Raw genomic sequence first — 9,840 nt, 5'->3', positions numbered from 1 at the left:
GCCACTCGGGAGATCTCGCCTCCTCCCGACTGCCTTCCATTTCTGAAGACATGTATTTTCATTGTTAGAGCGGTCACTCGAGCATCTGGTCAATATAATGGATAATCTGTTGAACTTCCGTTCAGGAATTTCGGCGCTAGCCCTTTAAAAGTCACATTTCCGGAATTTGGATAGCCAATCAAAAGGCGCCTAATTTTCTGACGACTGCTTCGTTAGCGCTCTCTGGCTGTTGTTGTTTCGGCGGTGACATCAATTTAGAAACCAGCATAAACCATGGCAGAAGGTAACCAAAGATACGATTATACGATATCTAACGCCTAACATTATGTAGCAAATATTTATTTGCAGCGGTTTTCAGATTTATAAGCGTCTTGGGAGACGGAAGACTAGGGACCACGTCTAGTAGCTAGCAAGCTAACACAAGCTAGCTCAAAGCTGGTGACTTGTCCAGTGTTGGGGAGTAATGAATGTATAGTGAATACATGTTAACTGAACAAAAATATAAACACAACAATTTCGAAGATTTTACTGTATTACAGTTCATATAAGGAAGTCAGTCAATTTAAATAATAGATTAGGCGCTAATATATGGATTTCACATGACTGGGAATACAGATATGCATCTGCTGGTCAGAGACCTTTAAATAAATAAAAAAGTAGGTGCATGGATCAGAAAACCAGTCAGTAACTGGTGTAACCACCATTTGCCTCATGCAGCACATCTCCTTCACACAGAGTTGATTGTGGCCTGTGGAATGTTGTCCCACTCCTCTTCTATAGCTGTGCAAAGTTGCTGGATATTGGCGGAAACTGGAACATGCTGTCGTACATGTCGATCCAGAGCATCCCAAACATGCTCAATGGGTGACATGTCTGGTGAGTATGCAGGCCTTGGAAGAACTGGGACATTTTCAACTTCCAGGAATTGTGTACAGATCCTTGCAACATGGGGCCGTGCATCATTTTGCTGAAACATGAGGTGATGGCGGCGGATGAATGGCATGACAATGGGGTCTCAGGATCTCTTCACGGTATCTCTATGCATTCAAATTGCCATCGATAAAATGCAATTGTGTTCATTGTCCGTAACTTCTGCCTGCCTATACCATAACCCCACCGCCACTATGGGGCACTCTGTTCACAACGTTGACATCAGCAAACCGCTCGCCCACACGACGCCATTCACGTGGTCTGCGGTTGTGAGGCCGGTTGGACATACTGCCAAATTCTCTAAAACGACGTTGGAGGCGGCTTAGAGAAATTAACATACATTTCTCTGGCAACAGCTCTGGTGGACAGTCCTGCAGTCAGCATGCCAATTGCACGCTCCCTCAACTTGAGACATCTGTGGCATTGTGTTGTATGACAGAGCTGCACATTTTAGTGGCCTTTTATTGTCCCCAGCACAAGATGCACCTGTGCAATGATCATGCTGTTTACTCACCTTGAAATGCCACACCTGTCAGGTGGATGGATTATCTTGGCAAAGGAGAAATGCTCACTAACAGGAATGTAAACAAATTTGTGCACAAACTTTGAGCGAAATACGCTTTTTGTGCATATGAAAAAGTTCAGCTCATGAAACATGGGACGAACACTTTACATGTTGCACTTTATATTTTTGTTCAGTGTAGTTCAACCACTGGGGTATAATAAGAACAACATAGTTAAAATAGTAATTTAACTACATTTAGCAGTAGCTTGGTGGTAGTGGAACTACATTCAAATGGAGGTAGTGTTTAGTGTTTTCAGTAGTTAATTACTTGTTTTACCATGTAGCGGTATAGCTAACTACTGGTACTACACACTGCTGTTTACCATGTAGCTAACTACTGGTACTACACACTACTGTTTTACCGTGTAGCGGTGTAGCTAACTACTGGAACTACACACTACTGTTTTACCAGTATATTGCGGCATATTTCAGAAATAAGATACCCAGCTTAATGTTTGCTATCAGTCAAGCAAGACCTGATGAGAAGTTTGATATGTGCCCTAGCCTACCACGCAAAGGCACTATTGATTATTTTCCCTGGTTGACACAGACATGCTCAGGAAAGTGATATCACAACTTAAGCCTTCTACCTGCCTTCTCGATCCTGTCCCCACCACCTTCTTCAAAACAGTTTTTAATTGCATATCTGAAGAAGTGCAAGCTATTGTTAATCACTCCCTGTTTACGGGCACTTTCCCCACTGCTATGGTGAAATCCCTTCTGGAGAAAAGTAATCTAGATTCTTCCGTTTTTAGCAATTTTCGGCTAATCTCCAACCTTCCATTCTTAAACAAAGTTCTGGAGAAATTGGTCTTCAAAAAGCTAAATGATTGAAGTGCCAACTGTATTTAGTTAAAATTCCAATCTGATTTTCGTGCCCAGCACAGCACAGAGACAGCCTTAGTTAAAGTGGTAAATTATCTTAGAGCCAATAAAGATGCCAAACAGCTCTCTGTCCTTGTACTCTTGGATTTAAGCGCCGCATTCGACACTGTTGACCATGATGTCCTTCTGGACAGACTGGAGAGGTGGTTGGCCTCTGTTGACCATGATGTCCTTCTGGACAGACTGGAGAGGTGGGTTGGCCTCTGTTGACCATGATGTCCTTCTGGACAGACTGGAGAGGTGGGTTGGCCTCTGTTGACCATGATGTCCTTCTGGACAGACTGGAGAGGTGGTTGGCCTCTGTTGACCATGATGTCCTTCTGGACAGACTGGAGAGGTGGGTTGGCCTCTGTTGACCATGATGTCCTTCTGGACAGACTGGAGAGGTGGGTTGGCCTCTACGGTCCAGTTATAAATTGGTTTAGGACCTATTTTTACCTGTTCGAGAGTTTTGTCACCCTTGGTGAACATAACTCAGAGAAAATAGATATCACGTGTGGCGTTCCGCAAGGTTTGATTTTGGGTACGGTACTGTTCAGTTTATATATGTTACCCCTTGGCAGCGTTATCAGAAAGCACAGCATTGATTTTCACTGCTACGCAGAGGATACACAACTTTACATTTCTGTGTCACCAGATGATTTTAGCTCCACAGATGTATTAGTGATTTAAATACTTGGATGGCTCACAACTTCCTCCAGCTAAATCAAGACAAGGTTTTTATTATTGGAGCCAAAGCACATAGAGAATCTGGCCGAACATTTTAATTCACAGGCAATATAGATAAAACAGCAGGTAGAAAACCTGGGTGTTATTGTAGATTCTGAACTCAACTTTGAATCACACATTAGGAATGTGACCAAAATAGCTTTTTACCACCTGAGGTACATTGCCAAGGTGCGGCCGTTTCTCTCTCAGGCGGATACAGAGAGACTCATCCATGCTTTTATTACAAGCAGGCTTGACTACTGTAATGCTCTCCTGTCTGGTCTACCCAAGAAAGCCACTGGTCAACTGCAAAACATACAGAATGCTGCAGCACGGGTACTGACCAAGTCCAGACGGAGAGCACACATTACACCGGTTTTAAAGTCTCTGCACTGGCTGCCTGAGTTTTAGAATTACTTTTAAGATTCTTCTATTGGTTTTTAAGTCAATCCTTGATTTTGGACCCCAATACATGTCAGACATGCTTTTAAGTTATGTACCCAGTAGGTCCCTCAGGTCCTCTGGCACTGGCCTTTTAACTATCCCAAAGCCCAGGACCAAGAGGCATGGAGAGGCAGCCTTTAGTTACTATGCCCCAAGCCTCTGGAATAGCCTGCCAGAGAACCTGAGGGGGGCTGAAACTGTGGGCATATTTAAAAGATCTTAAAACACCCCTTTTTTTTAGCTTTGCTTTTCCTCAGGATGCTTTTTATAGTTCAGTTTTAGTTATTCTTTAGTTTTTATCCTCTTATGTTTGTGGAGTAAAAATATGTTTTTTTTATAAGTTTTTTTTTCCTGTAAAGTGCATTGTGTTGCATTCCATGTCTGAAATGTGCTGTATAAATAAAGCTTGATTTTGATGTTTGTTCAAAGTAACTTTAGTTCAGTAAACTACACTTTTCTTAAGGATAGCTTTAGTGTAGCATAACTTCCTCCAGTGTGAAGTCATTTCCTTTATAATAAAGTCATTTTCTTCCCCTGCCGTCGTCATGTTCAGAGTAGCTTCCCCAACCCTGCCGTCGTCGTCATGTTCAGGAGTAGCTTCCCCAACCCTGCCGTCGTCGTCATGTTCAGAGTAGCTTCCCCAACCCTGCCGTCGTTGTCATGTTCAGTGTAGCTTCCCCAACCCTGCCGTCGTCGTCATGTTCAGAGTAGCTTCCCCAACCCTGCCGTCGTCATCATGTTCAGTGTAGCTTCCCCAACCCTGCTGTCGTCATCATGTTCAGAGTAGCTTCCCCAACCCTGCCGTCGTTGTCATGTTCAGTGTAGCTTCCCCAACCCTGCTGTCGTCATCATGTTCAGAGTAGCTTCCCCAACCCTGCCGTCGTCATCATGTTCAGTGTAGCTTCCCCAACCCTGCCGTCGTCATGTTCAGTGTAGCTTCCCCAACCCTGCCGTCGTCGTCATGTTCAGAGTAGCTTCCCCAACCCTGCCGTCGTCGTCATGTAAAGTTGGGAGAGACTAGCTACTAGAATCAATTCCAACTGTTTGCTGCAGACGGTTGGTTAGCTTTGACATCTAGACCAGAACAAAGCCATGCTATCACAATCATAGAAACAGAATAGCTAGTCACTTTGTTTCAAGCCCTTACCTGGAGACCTGATTAACACCTTTTACTCCCATTGTTGTGTTTACGTTCAGATCACGCAGGCATGGACCAGAGCATGGCGAGTCATACAGCTGTAAGTTTACTGTACTGTGTTGAATTTTTACATTTTAGTCATTTAGCAGACGCTCTTATCCAGAGCGACTTACAGGAGCAATTAGGGTTAAGTGCCTTGCTCAAGGGCACATCGACAGATTTTTCACCTAGTTGGCTCGGGGATTAGAACCAGCGACCTTTCGGTTACTGGCACAACGCTCTTAACCACTAAGCTCCCTGCCAGAGTCTGGGCATACAGGAGACGTTGAATATGGCGATTTCTCCTTTAAGCCCAGGAAGCAGCCGTTCAACTTGCCATTCACCAGCTTTTCAAGCTTAATAATGTGAAAATATGTTCAAATAATGGAGTTTCGCTGAGCAACTACCGTCATTACTGCCGTTACGGCCGGTATGTACTTCCACAAAAGGTTTTTAAATAAGTTACATGCACCCGGAAAAATGCCTTGTCTGGAAAAATTATAAGTATTGTTTTTGACCAAGTGGATTTGGCACATGCACACCTCCAATAAAATCACTCGTTACTGCCACGCACAGGTCGGCTGATCCAATAAAATCACTCGTTACTGCCACGCACAGGTCGGCTGATCCAATAAAATCACTCGTTACTGCCACGCACAGGTCGGCTGATCCAATAAAATCACTCGTTACTGCCATGCACAGGTCGGCTGATCCAGCAGCAGGAAAGCTCATTGGTTTATATCACCAACAACAGTGTATTAATGTCATATCAATCTGTTTCAGCCGTGCTACACAGAATAAGATTTCATGTAAGTAGATTTAGTAGACACTATAGGCTACATTTTTACAGTCACTGTATATTTCTAGATAGGCTTTATTCAGTAGACAATATAAGGAATATTTTTACAGTGACTGTATATTTCTAGATAGCCTAGTGTCAACTAAATAAAGCCTGTTTTTACAGTGACTGTATATTTCTAGATAGGCTTTATTTAGTTGACACTAGGCTACGTTTTTAGTGATTGTATATTTCTAGATAGGCTTTATTTAGTGTATTTTAATTACATTACTAATATTGAAGGAGGTAGATTTGGCGGATGGTCAAAAAAAATACTTATATTCTTTCCCGACAAGGCATTTTTCCGGTTGCATATAACTTGTTACTTAGACCTGTTTTGGAAGTACATACCGGCCTTAATGGCAGTAATGACGATAGTTGCTCAGCGAAACTCCATTATTTGAACATATTTTGACATTATTAAGCTTGAAAAGCTGGTGAACGGCAAGTTGAACGGCTGCTTCCTGGGCTTAAAGGAGAATCGCCATATTCAACGTATCCTGTAAGCGCAGACTCTGGTTTGTGTGTGACTGTTTTAGGGAAATATTAAGCCTCTGCTACAGGCTTTCACCTCAAAGTGAATGAAGCCTTGAGCCGAGGTTAGGGAAACATTAGCCAATGGTATAGACCTCGACGTTACTGTTAATAATAACTGAACTTACAAGTTACTAACTGTATACATGATGATGGTGAACTTGTGGGGGGGGGCTAGGGAAATGTAGGCTTACATGCTGACGTGCTTGTACATCACTCCTCCCCTCCAGAAGATCGAGGATACCGAGAGGTCCAACACCGAGAAGATGTCTAAACAGAAGGTGGATCTTCAGTCTCTCCCAACACGGGCATATCTGGACCAGACTGTGGTGCCGGTCCTTCTACAGGGGATCTCTGTGCTAGCCAAAGAGAGGTGGGCTACAATAAATCACATTTTTATAAAAGTCCTTTTTTGGTACATCAAAAATGCTTTACAGATACCCAGCCTAAAAACCTGAAAGAGCAAGCAGTGCAGAAGCACGATGGCTAGGGAAAAACACCCTAGAAGGCAGGAACCTAGGAAGAAACGGAGGAAGCAGGCTCCAATACATTTCCTTTCCCTGTCTCACATGCTGTATAACCTCGGTCTCGCAACATCAGCCTGTGTTGTGTGGTGAGGCTGGGCTCTGAAATAAATAATAATAATAATATGCCATTTAGAAGACGCTTTTTCATGCGTGCATACATTTTTTTTGTGTATGGGTGGTCCCGGGGATCGAACCCACTACCCTGGCGTTACAAGCGCCGTGCTCTACCAGCTGAGCTACAGAGGACCACAGATACCCGCACACCTGAAGAATACCCCTTGTTGTTTTTATTGGCTGCTGTGCCAAAAATAAATAAAACCCATTTCAGTTGTCTCTGTATAATGGAGCAGTAAAGATATTGTATCGTGTTATTTGATGATTTTTGTATTCATCCTCTTTCCCTTCCAGGCCTCGTAATCCCATTGAATTTCTAGCTGCACATCTCCTCCAGAACAAGTCTCAATATGAGGACCGCATCTAGACGTCTCTGAAGAGACTACACTGGTCGACTTGTCATCCGAGACGAGATGTGTTTCATTCTGCATCCGAATTGTAAAGTGTTTTTATTTTATTATTATTACTGTGTACTGATTTTATTATTTTTTTGTTGAAGAAACTTGTTGTTTTTTTGGGTTTCTGTAATTGACTGTACATGTTACGGAGCGTGTTCCTTCCCCATGTGTACCCATTAAACATCCATGACTGATATCAAATGTCTTGATATTCTGAGAGATTTACCGTGTCAGAGCATTCTGCATTCTCATAAGAGAACCAAATGTCAGTCAGTCATTGGAAGTAAAACGTTCCTCGTTAAAGCAACTGTCAGCTAAATCATTGCTAGTAAACTGTGCTTGACTTGGGACTAAAATAGCTGTCATTTTCCAAGTCGGTCCATTGAAACTATGTTCACTGAAATTCACAAATGTCATTATGCTATAAACAGACCTCTGATTATTCACTGTTAAGGGTTCGTACACATTTTCCATGACTTCTCCATGACTTTTAACCACATAGTCATGACTATTATTATAGTCTACATTGTTGACAGGCTGCTGTGTCTTGTCTCCTGCGCTGGTGCCCTTGTCAACATGTGGTCAACCCTTCCATCTGGCGAGCTCCTGGGTGTGCAGCCTTTGGCTTTTGATCCGGCCCTGAAACACCCAAGTCTGCTTATCAAGGTCCTGTTGAGAGGCTGATGTTTAGGCTACAATGTGGTTAGACCAGGACTTGGAACAAAAGCCTGCACACCCAGTAGCTATCCTGGAGGATGGCTGCCACACTTGATATAAAATATAACCAAATACTTTTCTTTATAAAAATGATTCCCTCATTTCAGGGATGAAATGGAAAAGGTGGGCTACTTCAAAGCAAGGAACAGTATCTAACTAGACACGTTTATATACTGTTGGCTAGTTAACTAGCACAATAACTGCTACAAGTTATGTTTTGAATTGGTTATCTGGTTAGTCTGTTGTCTGTCATTATTTTATACCTGCTGCTGAAATATCGCTCGCCACCTTGTAGGCTGTTTCATAGGTAAAGCTCTTTGCAGGTAGATTAGCAGTCAGTGCGTTATATGATCAAGTCTGGTTGGGGTCTATTCCTGGCAGGCTGATCAGATTCATTATCAGCCTCAGAGGCTGATAAGTCAGGATGCTGCCTTGTAGGCTGTCTGCAAGGAGCCTTACAACCTCCCCGAGTGGCGCTGTGCCACTAGAGATCCTGGTTCGAATCCAGGCTCTGTCGTAGCCGGCCGCGACCGGGAGACCCGTGGGGCGGCGCACAATTGGCCCAGCGTTGTCCAGGGTAGGGGGAGGGAATGGCCGGCAGGGATGTAGCTCAGTTGGTAGAGCATGGCGTTTGCAACACCAGGGTTGTGGGTTCGATTCCCACGGGGGGCCAGTATGAAAAAAAATTAAAGAATAATAATGTATGCACTAACTGTAAGTCGCTCTGGATAAGAGTGTCTGCTAAATGACTGAAATGTAAATATGAAACAGTCTACAAGGCAGCCTCCTGATTTATCAGCCTCTGAGGCTGCTAATGAATCTGATCAGCCTGCCAGGAATAGAGCGCACCCCCTGGATCAGATATACATCTGCCTATAAAGCACTTTGACAACTAATCTGCCTACAAGGCAACATTCTGACTTAACAGCCTCTGAGGCTGAAATTGAATCTGATCAGCCTGCCAGGAGTGGATCCCACCCACTCTGTAAATTTAAATATTATCCTCAAAGCATTAAGTGTCCCTAATAGTTATACACATATCAGTTACGCAAGCTAAGAACCTGCATAGATAACAAGACTAGCCACGTTAGCTGCGTTGTTGATTGCATGCAATTGGCTGTGGACTTCGGGGTGGCACGTTCCCGCTTGCTAACGTTCTAATTTATAAATTGATAATGAGCTCCAAACACAAATTCAAGCATGGTGTTAGCATGAAATGTACCATCCCTTAGTGTAGCAATCAATAAAAACGTATGCGCTGATACACAGTGGGCTCTGCCGCCTCATCCATTCTGGCAATCTATCATCAAGACATCCACTTCTATTTATAGAGTTTTACTCATGATCTTGAGAAAACAACTTTTGTTATATCGTCACGGGAAATGTATCTTGTGATCTCGACAAAACAACTTTTGTTATGTTGTGATCATGAGAAAAATAAATTGTAATCTGACATAACAAGGGAATATTATAGTGTTTTTTTTTTATTAATATGTCCTCTCTGGACTTCCGTACTGGACATCCGTACAATTCCCCCCAAATTAGACATGCTGCTACAGTGCTCTGGACAGCTCTGGCCCAAGTCAATCACTGTCAGTAAGAAAAGACAAGTGCATCAAGTGTTATGACGCCAATAATATGCCAAATATATGGTTTTATTTCCATTGTACAGTATTATAAAAGAAAAAGTACATGGAATTGACAGTGGTGTGTGAATACCTAATGGTTTTATGTTTCCTTGCCTTAGTTTAGACCTAAACTCTGCTGCTGCAACGCTAGTAAGAGAATCGACCAATCCTAACGCTTTTCATTGGACCATTAATGTCGCCCAGGCGCCCATTTAGGCCTGTTTTGCACCGGTTGAAAGTTCATTGCATTCCTTTTGGAACTAAAACCCACTGCGAAATCGGTTCAAACAAAGTGACGTGGGGGCACGTGGAGTAATGAGTAGGATTCTTTTGTTTTCACATGCAAAAGTGATTGCTTTTTAGCTTTATCTGCCT

The 9,840-nt window shown here is 43.0% G+C and overlaps 1 protein-coding gene across 1 annotated transcript; it reads left to right on the top strand.

The window, feature by feature from the left end:
* Window positions 1-176: 176 nt before the first annotated feature.
* Window positions 177-8,192, top strand: LOC311125244 (protein dpy-30 homolog). The gene is made up of 4 exons (XM_084199296.1): window positions 177-283; window positions 4,730-4,770; window positions 6,312-6,454; window positions 7,017-8,192. The coding sequence occupies exons 1-4, from the start codon at window positions 274-276 to the stop codon at window positions 7,087-7,089; spliced, it is 267 nt and encodes an 88-aa protein (XP_084055422.1). The 5' UTR covers window positions 177-273; the 3' UTR covers window positions 7,090-8,192.
* The last annotated feature ends 1,648 nt before the right edge of the window (window positions 8,193-9,840 follow it).

Source organism: Coregonus lavaretus (genome assembly GCF_964263955.1).
Source record: "Coregonus lavaretus genome assembly, contig: HAP1_SCAFFOLD_931, whole genome shotgun sequence".
Taxonomy (NCBI): domain Eukaryota; kingdom Metazoa; phylum Chordata; class Actinopteri; order Salmoniformes; family Salmonidae; genus Coregonus; species Coregonus lavaretus.
This window is presented reverse-complemented; position numbering and strand designations above follow the sequence as displayed.